Source organism: Dama dama, chromosome 20 (assembly GCF_033118175.1).
Source record: "Dama dama isolate Ldn47 chromosome 20, ASM3311817v1, whole genome shotgun sequence".
Taxonomy (NCBI): domain Eukaryota; kingdom Metazoa; phylum Chordata; class Mammalia; order Artiodactyla; family Cervidae; genus Dama; species Dama dama.
In genome coordinates, this window is record NC_083700.1 from 14,956,461 (window position 1) to 14,968,473 (window position 12,013).

Sequence of the window (12,013 nt, forward strand, 5' to 3'; positions counted from 1 at the left end):
AGCCTCCACTCCATGTGACGGGATCCCTCCCTCGCTCCCTCATGAGGACTGTGGTGGGGGATATAAACTCCTTTTGTTCTAAGATCTTGAGGTATTTTAACTGCTTCTTACACAGCACAGCCTAGCGTATCCTGACTACCACATTGCTTAGAAGCAAAAAGGAGAACAGCATTCATATTTGTATTAGGTATTTACTGTTGTGTAACCTGTCACCCCAAAAGTGAATGCCTTAAACACCATCAGGTAGAGTGTAGGTCTAGGGCCCAGGGGTAGGTCAGCTGGGTCCTCTGGCTCAGGGTCTCTCAAACTGAAATCAAGGTCTTAACTGAGGCTAGGCTAGACCCTGATGCTCCAGGTCACCTGGGAAAGGTCTGCTAGCAGGAAGCTCCTGTTGGACTGAGGGCCTCAGCTCCTCCCTGGATGTTGACCAGAGTCTCCCTCAGTTCCTTGTTACATGGGTCTCCCCAGTAGGGCAACTGACAGCATGGCAGCTGGATTCCTCAGGGCAAGCAAGGGAGAGAGTGAAAGACAGAGTGTGTGAGAGTGTAAGCAAGAGGGAAGTCACAGTCCTGTGTACTCTAAAACCACTGAGTGACATCCACCGTGTCTGCTGTGGTCCGTCCATTCCGGAGAGCAAGACACTAGGTGCAGTCCACACTCCAGGGAAAGGGGTTAAACAAATGTGCGAACACAAGGAGGCAGGGATGTAAGGAGACATTTTAGAAGCGCCTTCTACAGTTATGCACCTAATTTGTGCCTGAAAATGTGCTGGGTGCTTTTCACTTATGATGTCATTTAACTTATACTGACCTTATGAGGTCAGTAAGGAAATGTCAGGTTAGCAAATTTATGTAACCTATTCAATGTTAAACTTCATTAGAAAAAGGACTTGATCCCAAAAGTTATTTCAATTAATTGTTCTTCACTGTCTTATTAGAATGAAGGAATTATCCTGGGTGGATTTCTTTAAAAAGAGGTTTGTGCAGGTTCTTTCCTTTATTATTGATGAAAAAAATATATTTCCAGTTTCCAATCCTTTAGGCATCTGCAGCACTGGGGCTAAGAGTCCTGGTGCACGTGGTTCTGAAATTCAGGATTCTGGAGCCCATGTTCCCCTGCAGGGGATCCGAGGAGGTTCTGTGTTGTTTCATGTGATCAAGAAGCAAGAAGCTGAACCAGAGGAGGTCTCATGGGGCTTTGGCCCTAAGTCAAACTACAGAGTCCTGCTGCAAGTCCATGGTGGGGCAGATACTCCAACCTGGGTCAACCTCCAGGACAAGTACCAGCAGAGGGTCCATGTGCCCAACAGCTTGTCCCTGAAGATTGAGAACCTGACCTGTGAGGACAGTGGACAGTACCGGGCTCGAGTCAGCTTCCCTGGAGGAATCGAACTTATCCAGGTTTTCCTCCTCACGGTCTATGGTAAGTGACACCTCCTCACCCCACTCCATTGCTTCCCTCCTCCTTTTGTCCTAGGAGGGTCACATAGACCCCCACTTTGTAAGATTTTATTTAGACCCCAACCTTCAGACTCTTGTTTTCTCACCCAATAATAAGGTGTGCATGTAAGCCACAAAAGGAGAGCAGACTTGAGATTCACAAAAGGGAGAAAATCACTTTAGTATTTTGAGGGAGGAAAATAGGAATTTTAATTGTTCTTTCTAAAACTGAGTTGCTTAACTTCTCTACTTGTTTTCTATTAGTACTGTAACAAACTACCAGAAAAACTTATGGCCTTAAAACCTCTCAAATTGATTACCTTACCATTTTGTAGGTCGTAAGTCAGACTTGGGTCTCATGGGTCAAAATCAAGGTGTCAGCAGGCCTGTACTCCTACCTGGTGACTCCGGGAGAATCCATTTCTTGCCTTTCCCACCTTCAAGTGGATCCTGATTTCCTTGACTGGTGTCCCCGCTTCATTCATCTTCAAATCATCAAATTCATCTCCCATTGCATCCATCTGATCTGTTCTTCTGCCTGTCTTTTTCACTTTATTTTTGATGAGCAGTATTTAATTTTTTTTACAGTATGCCTTTTACTGTGATCTGTGACAAATAAACTAGATACATCATTGCAGTTAACAATGACACAACAACAACAACTTGATAGCAACAAGCAAATTTTTTATAAAGAAATTAAGAAATCCTTGAACATTTGCAGTTGCCAAAATACACAGATGCTAAGCAAGAGGCCACTTGAGAGAAGAAAATTAAGATACCAAATGTTTAGGCCAATAAACAATGGTAACAGGGTCAAACAATTCAAACTATGTAAAAAGTTAATATTTTTTTAAGAAAACACTTTATTGAGGTTTGATTGACATACAAAGAGCTGTGCATATTTAATGTATCCAACCTTGTAATAGGCTTTCTCAGTGAATTATTTTGCACTTGAATATCTTATAGTTGCACATGAAATAGGTATTGAGATCTATTTGGCTAGAAAAAAGAAATAGCTGAGAAAAGAAATAATAGGTGGCCTTGGGTGAATCATTTAACATCATGTAACTTGATCTAAAAAGTGACAGTAATTCTTTATTTTTCTTAAGGCATTCACTGAACCAGGCGATTGCTTAAAATTCCTTCAAGTTCTAAGAGAGATTGAATCTGTGAATTATTTTAGGGGAATGTCTCAAGAAGATATTTCCTCAAAAATTTTAAGACATTATCAGATATATCAGATGAGCTCATAAATTATAATAAAGTTTATATTAACTATATATTATTATTTTTCAAAAGAACTATAGGTAATTTTCATACATACATGTGTGTCTCTGTGTGTGTGTGTGTGTGTGTGTGTGTGTGTGTGTGGACTTCTTCAGAGGCTCAGCAGTGAAAAATCCGCCTGCAGTGCAGGATCCACAGAAGACATAGGTTGGATCCCTGGGTTATGAAGATCCCCTGGAGGAGGGCATGGTAACCCACTTCAATATTCTTACCTGGAGAATTCTATGGACAGTGGAGCCTGGCAGACTATGGTCCATAGGGTTATGAAGAGTCAGACATGACTGAAGTGACTGAGCAAGCTCATATACTAGTGAAACTGCCACCATAACTTATGCCAAAAAATCAGATTCATCCCCTCCAAAGGTTTCCTCCTGCCTTCCTCATTTGATTGTTGTTGTTGTTACTTATGTAACAGCACAAAATTTAAGTGTAGTCTACAGTGTTATTAATTATAGGCATTATAATTACTTTACAAATATCATATAGTATTGCTAACTTTAGGCACTATGCCATACAGTAGATCTCTAGGATTTATTCATCTTGTGTAACTGAACCTTTGAACCTTTTGACTAATACCTACCCATTTCACCGTCCTCCCAGATCTGTGCAAGAACCCTTCAACTCTCTGCTTCTATAAGATTGAAAATATAAGACTCATCATATAAGTGGTTTCATGTAGTATTTGTTCTTCTCTCTCTAGCTTATTTTACTTAGTGTAATGTCCTACTGTTTCATCTATGTTTGTCACAAAAGACAAAGCTTCATTCTTTAAGTTTGAATAATATTCCTCTAGATGAAAGTGAAAAAAGAGAGTGAAAAAGCTGGCTTAAAACTCAATATTCAAAAAACTAAGATCATGGCATCTGGTTCCATCACTTCATCACAAATGGACAGGGAAAAAAGTGGAAACAGTGACAGGCTTTATTTGTTTGGTTTCCAAAATCACTGCACACAGTGACTGAATGAAATTAAAAGATGCTTGCTCCTAGAAAGAGAAGCTATGACAAACCTAGACAGCATATTAAAAAGCGGAGACATCACTTTGCCAACAAACGTCCATCTAGTCAAAGCTATGGTTTTTATAATAGTCATGTACAGATGTGAGAGTAGTTGGACCATAAAGAAGGCTGAACATCGAAGAACTGATGCTTTCAAATAGTGGTGGAGAAAAGTCTTGAAAGTCTTCTGGACAGTGGGGAGATCAAACCAGTCAATCCTAAAGGAAATCAACCCTGAATAGTCATTGGAAGGACTGATGCTGAAGCTGAAGCTCCAATACTTTGGCCACCTGATACAAACAGCCAGCTGTTTGGAAATGATCCTGATGCTGGGAAAGATTGAGGGCAGGAGGAGAAGGGGGATACACAGGATGAGATTGTTGGATGGCATCACCAAGTCAATGGATGTGAGTTTGAGCAAACTCCAGAAGACAGTGAAAGACAGGGAAGCCTGGCATGCTGCAATCCCGGGGGTTGCAAAGAGTTGGACATGACTTAGTGATTGACCAACAACAATATTCCTTTGTATGTATATACCACATGTTTATCAACTCATCTGGCAATGCATATTTAGGTTGGTTCCATGTCTTGTATATTGTAAAAATTTTGCAGTGAACATGGAATTGCAGATACATTTTTGAAATCCTGATTTCTGTTCTTTTAGATACATACCCAAAGTATAAATGCTGAATCATAGAGTAGCTATAAGTCATAGACAAAGCTACGGTTTTTCCAGTAGTCATCAGGTATGGATGTGAGAGTAGGACCATAAAGATGGCTAAGCGTCGAAAAATTGATGCTTTTGAACTGTGATGTTGGAGAAGACTCTTGAGAGTCCCCTGGACTGCAAGGAGATCCAACAGTCAATCCTAAAGGAAATCAGTCCTAAATATTCATTGGAAGGACTGATGCTGAAGCTGAAACTCCAGTACTTTGGCCACCTGATGCGAAGAACTGACTCAGTGGAAAAGACCCTGATGCTGGGAAAGATTGCAGGCAGGAGGAAAAGAGGGTGACAGGATGAGACGGTTGGATGGAATCACCGACTCGATGGACGTGAGTTTGAGCAAGCTCTGGGAGTTGACGGACAGGTAAGCCTAGCGTTCTTCAATCCATGGGATCACAAAGAGTTGGACCCGACTGAGTGACTGAACTGATCTGAGGACAAGATGGTTGGATGGCATCACCAACTCAATAGGCATGAGTTTGAGCTAGCTCCGGGAGTTGGTGAAGGACAGGGGAGCCTGGCATGCTGCAGTCCATGGGGTTGCAAAGAGTTGGACACACAACTGAGCAACAGAACAACAGTGAGTAGTTACATTTTTAATTTTTGAGAAACTCTATACTATTTTCCAAAATGACTGCACCAATTTACAATCCCATCAACAGTGTATGAATATCCCTTTTTCTCCAGCCCATCAGCAACACATCTTTTTTTTCTTTTGGTAGTAGCCATTACAACTGGTATAAGAGTATACTCACTGTGGTTTTGGACTTCCCCTGTGGCTCAGCAGTAAATAATCTGCCTGAAGTGCAGGAAACACAGGAGATGCAGATTTGATCCCTGGGTCAGGAATATCCCCTAGAGGAGGAAATGACAAACTGCTCCAGTATTCTTGCACACATTGTGGTTTTGATTTTCACTTTCCTGGTGATTAATAATGTTGAGTGATTTTTCATATACCTGTTGGCCATTTTTATATCTTCCATTGACAAATGTCTATTCAGTTCATTTCCCCATTTTTAACTGGATTATTTAGGTTTTTCCTATTGAGTTGTATGGATCCCTTATAAAATTTGGATACTAACAATTTATCAGATATATAGTTTGCAGCTATTTCCTCCCATTTCTGTAGGTTTCCTTTTCACTCTGTTGATGTTTCCTGTGCTGTGCAAAAACTTTTCAGTTTTTCATAATCCCAGTTGTCTATTTTTGCTTTATTGTCTATGCTTTTTTGTTATTCAAACAATTATTGTCAAGGCCAGGGTCAGGAAGATTTTTCCTTTTGATTTCTTCTTAGAGTTTTACAGTCTCTGGTATTACTTTTAAGTTATTAATCCACTTTTAGTTTCTTTTTTATATGGTGTAAGTGTCCAATTTCATTCTTTTGCATGTGGATATCTGATTTCCCCAACACCATTTTTTGAGAAGACTTTCCTTTCCCCATTGTGTATTCCTGGTTTCCTTGTCAAAGATCAGTTGACCATATATGCATGGGCTTATTTCTGGGATTTTTATTCTATTCCATTAGTTTATATGTCTGTTTTTATGTCTGTTTTAAGTAGCATTGTAATATACTTTGAAATAAGGAAATGTGATGCCTCCAGTTTAGTACTTCTTGCTATAAGCTGCTTCTGCTCTTTGGGATCTTTTATGGTTCCATATGAATTTCAAGATTTTTTTCTCCTTTTGTAAAAACTCCCTAATTATACTTACACAGTTTCGACAGAATCTATGGATTGCCTTGGCACTGTGACCATTTCAGCAATATTAATTCCTCAAATTAATGAATGTGCAATGTCTTTCTGTATATTTGTGTGTATATATCTATCATCAATATTTATAGTTTTTGGTGCACAGATCTTTCAATCCTTAGTTAAGATTATTCCTAGATATTTTATTCATTTTGATTGTAATGTAAGTGGGATTGTTTTCTTGATTTCCTTTTCAGATAGTTCACTGTTAGTGTATAGAAGTGCAAAAGATTTTCATATGTTGATTTTGTGTCCTGAAATTTTGTTGAAATCACTAATTAGTTCTAAAAGAATTTTTCTGTGGAATCTTTAGTTTTCTCTACATACAAGATCATGTCATTTGCAATAAAAATAATTTTACTTCTTCCTTTCCAGTTTGGGTACCTTTTATTTCTTTTGCTTGCCTGATTGCTGTTGCTAGAACTTCCAGTCCCAAGCTGAATAGAAACAGCAAACAGACACAGTTGCCTTGTTCCTAATGTTAGAGGAAAAGCTTTCAATCATTCACCACTGAGTTTGATGTCAGTTGTAGGCTTTCATATATGGCCTTTATTGTGTTAAAATAGCTTCCTTCTATTCTTAATTTGAGAGTTTTAAATCATGAAAGAGTGTTGTTTTTTGTCATATGCTTTTTCCCACATCTATTGAATTATTGTGTGATTTTTATCCTTCATTGTTTTAATGTGGTATATCATATTATTGATTTGCATATTCTGAAACATCCTTGCATCTTTAGATTAAATCCCAGTTGGTCATGGTTTGATCCTTTTAATATTTTGTTGAATTCCATTTGCTAGTACTTTGGTGGAGATTTTGCATTTATGTTCAACAGGGTCATTGGCCTATAATTTTTTGTGTGGTGTGTTAGTTTGACTTAGGATATGCCAACATCTTTAAATGTGTTCCCTATACTACTACTTTTTTTGGAAGAGTTTAAGAGGGATTAGATTAATTCTTTGGTATGTGATTTGATAAAATTCACCTGTGACTCCATTCAGTCTTGGAATTTTCTTTGTTGGGAAGTTTTTAATCGCTAATTAAAACTCCTTATTTATTATTATTGATCTGTTCGAGTTGTATATTTTCTATTGATTCAAAATGTATAGGCTATATGTTTCTAAGAATTTATTCTTTTTTTTTCAGGATTTTGTAGTTTGATGGTCTATAATTGTTCATAATGGTTTCTTATGATCTCTTTATTTCTGTGCACCAGTAATGTCATTTTCTGATATTAATTGATTCTTCCTTGTTTTTTCCTTGTCTTGCTAAGTCAATTTTGCTTATCTTTCTGACACAGTCTTAGGTCCACTGAGATTTTTACTGTCTTTCTAGCCTCTATTTCATTCATTTCTGCTGTAATGCTTATGACTTCCTTGCTTCTGCCAAATTCTGGCTTAGGTTTTTCTTTGTTTTCTCAGTTCCTTGAGATGTAAACTTAAGTAGTTTGAGAACTTTATTTTTTAATGTGTTTATCACTATAACATTCTTTCTTAGTACTGCTTTTTTTATTTATTTTTAAATTGGGGGATAATTGCTTAACAATATTGTGTTGGTTTCTACCTTATAGCAAAGTGAATCAACCGTAAGTATAAACATGTTCCCTCCTTAATCCTCCCTCCCACTCTACCTAGCCCACCCCTCTAGGTCATCACAGAATACCGGGCTGAGTTTGCTGTGTTGACTTCCCACTAGCTATCTATTTCACACATAATAACGTATATATTGCAGTTACTCTCTTAATTCATCCCACCCTCCTCTTTCTCGACTGTGTCCACAAGTTTTTTCTCTACTCCCAAATCTCTATTCCTGCCCTGGAATTAGGTTCATCAGTGCCATTTTTCTAGATTCCATATATATGTGTTAATACATGATATTTGTTTTTCTCCTTCTGACTTACTTCACTCTGCATAACACGTTCTAGGTTCATCCACCTCATTACAAATGACTCAAATTTGTTCCTTTTCACAGATGAGTAATATTCCATTGTATATGTAACAATTTATCCATTCATCTGCTTATAGACATCTAGGTTGCTTCCATGTCCTGGCTATTATAAATAGTGCTGTAGTGAACACTGGGGTATGTGTCTTTTTGAACTATGGTTTTCTCCAAGTATATGCCCAGTAGTGGAATTGCTGGGTCATGTGGTAGTTTTTGAGAAAGGAGTATGACAAGGCTGCCTGCTATCACCCTGTTTGTTTAGCCTATACACTGAGTACATCATGAGAAATGCCAGGCTGGATGAGACACAACTGGAATCAAAATAAGTTGGAGAAATATTAATAACCTCAGTTATGTGGATGATACCACTCAAATGGCAGAAAGTGAAGAGTAACTAAAGAGCCTCTTGATGAGGGTGAAGGAGGAGAGTGAAAGATCCAACTTAAAACTAAACATTAAAAAATTAAGATCATGACATCTGACCCCATTACTTCGTGGCAAATAGAAAGGGACAATGTGGAAGCAGTGACAGGTTTCCTCTTCCCGGGCTCTAAAATCACTGTGGATAGTTATTGCAGCCATGAAATCAGAAGACAATTGCTTCTTGGCAGGAAAGCTAGGGGAAGGCAATGGCACCCCACTCCAGTACTCTTGCCTGGAAAATCCCAAGGATGGAGGAACCTGGTAGGCTGCAGTCCTTGGAGTCGCTAGGAGTTGGACACGACTGAGTGACTTCACTTTCACTTTTCACTTTCATGCATTAGAGAAGGAAATGGCAACCCACTCCAGTGTTCTTGCCCAGAGAATCCCAGGGATGGGGGAGCCTGGTGGGCTGCCATCTATGGGGTCCCACAGAGTCAGACACGACTGAAGTGACTTAGCAGCAGGAAAGCTATGACAAACCTGGACAGTGTGTTGAAAAGCAGAGACATTACTTTGTCAACAAAGGTCCATATAGTAAAGGCTATGGTCTTCCCAGTGGTCATGTATGGTTGTGAAAGCTGGACCATAAAGAAGGCAGAATGCAAAATAATTGGTTCCTTCAAACTGTGGTGCTGGAGAAGACTCCTGAAAGTCACTTGGACAGCAAGGAGATCAAAGCAGTCCATCCTAAAGGATATCAACCCTGAATACTCATTGGAATGACTGACGCTGAAGCTGAAGCTCCAGTATTTTGGTCATCTGATGTGAACAGCCAACTAATTGGAAAAGTCCCTGATCCTGGGAAAGATTGAGGGCAGAAGGAGAAGAGGGCATCAGAGGATGAGATGGCTGGATGGCATCACTGATACAATGGACATGAATTTGGGCAAACTTTGGGAAAAGATGAGGAACAGGGAGGACTGGCATGCTGCTGTCCATGGGGTTGCAAAGAGTTGGACATGACTGAGAGACTGAACTGAACTGAACTGATTCTGATCTGTGTGAGGTGATACTTCATTGTAGCTTTGATTTGCGTTTCTCTAATAATGAGCAATGCTGAACATCTTTTCATGTGTTTGTTGGTTTAGTACTGCTTTTGCTTCCTTCTGTAGGTTTTATGGGCTTCCCTTGTGGCTCGGCTGGTAAAAAATCCACCTGCAATGTGGGAGACCTGAGTTAGATCCCTGGGTTGGATATTTTTTTTCCTTTTCTTCTACTCAAGATATTTTCTTATTTCCCTTAAGATTTCTTCTTTGACTCAATGGTTGTTCAAAAATGTGCTGGTAATTTCCATGTGTTTGCAAATTTTCCCATTTTTCTTCATTTATTGTTTTCTAATTTCATTCCATTATGATGGAAAAGATATTTGATATAATTTCTTAAATCTTAAGTATTGTTTCATGGCCTAATATGTGATGTATCCTGGAGAAAGTACTGTGTTCACTTGAGAAGAATATGAATTCTACTGCTTTGGGTATAATATTCTGTTTGTTAGATCCATTTGGTTCTAATAATATAGTTGGTAAAGAATCGCCTGCAATGTAGGAAACCCCGGTTCAATTCCTGAGTCAGGAAGATCTGCTGGAGAAGGGATAGACTACCCACTCCAGTATTCTTGGGCTTCCCTTGTGGCTCAGCTGGTAAAGAACCTGTCTGCAATGGGGGGCACCTGGGTTCAGTCCCTGGGTTGGGAAGATCCCATGGAGAAGGGAAAGGCTACCCACTCCAGAATTCTGGCCTGGAAAATTCCATGGAGTGTATAGTCTATGGGGTCGCAAAGCATCAGATGCAACTGAGCGACTTTCATACAAAATACATACCTACATACAATATATGTTTTTTAGGTCCATTTGGTCTATGGTATTGTTCAAGTCTTCAGTTTCCTTCTTGATTTCCTGTCTGAATTTTCTATCTATTCTTGAAAGCAGGGTATTCAAGTCCACAATCATTCGATTGCTATCTATTTCTTATGTCACTGTATGCTCTATATATTATAGGTGTTCTGATGGTGGATTCATAAATATTCATCATAATTATATCTTCCTATTGAATTGGCCCTCTATCATCATGTAAGGACCTCCTTTGTCTTCATGACAGCTTTTGATTTAATGTCTATTTTGTTTGCTATCAGTGTAGCCACCCACACTCTCTTTTGGTTCCTATTTGCATGGAATATCGTTTCCCATCCCTTACATTTAGCTTATGTGTGCCCTTAAAACTAAAGTGAGTCTCTTGTAGATATCATATATTGATATTGTATATCATATATATATAAAGTTAAGTCTTGTTTTATTCATTCAGTCACTCTATATCTTTTATTGGGGAGTTTAATCTATATTTAAAGTAAATGTTAATCATAAGAATTTACAATTTAATTTTTGGCTTGGGGGGATATTTTTTTACTGGAGTATAATTGCTTTACAATATTGGGTTGGTATCTGCCATTAAAAAATGTGAATCAGCTATAAGTATACATATATTCCCTCCGTCTTGATCCTTCCTCCCACCCCACCCCCTATCCCAGTGCAGCAGGTCATCACTGACCTACAGCTGAGTTCCCTGTGTTCTACAGCTGCTTCTCACTAGCTATCTGTCTTACGCATTGCAGTGTATGTATGTCAATGCTACTCTCTCAATTCACCCTCTCCTTCACTGACTGTTTCCATAAGTTCATTCTTTACATTCTTTATCTCTATTCCCGCCCTGCAAATGAGTTAATCAGTACCATTTTTCTAGATCCCATATATATGTGTTAATATAAAATATTTGTTTTTCTCTTTCTGGCTTACTTCACTCTGTATAACAGGCTCTAGATTCATCCGCCTCACTATAACTAACTCAGGTTCATTTCCTTTTATGGCTGAGTAGTATTCTGTTGTATATATGTACCAGAGCTTCTTTATCCATTCATCTGTTAATGGACAGCTAGATTGCTTCCATGTCCTGGCTATTGTAAATAGTGCTACTATGAACATTGGGGTGCAAGTGTCTTTTTTAAAGTTTAATTATTTATTAATGTTTCAGTTCAGTTCAGTCTCTCAGTCATGTCCGACTCTTTGCAACCCAATGAATTGCAGGACGCCAGGCCTCCCTGCCCATCACCAACTCCCAGAGTTTACTCAAACTCATGCCCATCGAGTCAGTGATGCCATCCAGTCATCTCATCCTCTGTCGTCCCCTTCTCCTCCCACCCCCAATCCCTCCCAGCATCAGGGTCTTTTCCAGAAAGTCAACTCTTCGCATGAGGTGGCAAAAGTATTGGAGTTTCAGCTTCAGCCTTCAGACTGAAACATCAGTCCTTCCAATGAACACCCAGGATTGATCTCCTTTAGAATGGACTGGTTGGATCTCCTTGCAGTCCAAGGGACTCTCAAGAGTCTTCTCCAACACCATAGTTCAAAAGCATCAATTTTTCGGCCCTCAGCTTTCTTCACAGTCCAACTCTCACAT

General features: G+C 39.1%; 1 protein-coding gene across 4 annotated transcripts in view; it reads left to right on the top strand.

Annotated features, from left to right (window-relative positions):
* LOC133040594 (SLAM family member 5-like) overlaps window positions 1–12,013 on the top strand; it is a 30,568-nt gene that overhangs the window by 5,795 nt on the left and 12,760 nt on the right. For 3 of the 4 annotated variants that reach the window (XM_061120494.1, XM_061120496.1, XM_061120497.1), the window contains one exon: window positions 1,027–1,422. In XM_061120494.1, the coding sequence (XP_060976477.1) occupies window positions 1,027–1,422 (396 nt within the window). The remainder of the gene's footprint in view (window positions 1–1,026; window positions 1,423–12,013) is intronic. The other variant, XM_061120495.1, reaches the window with a different exon arrangement.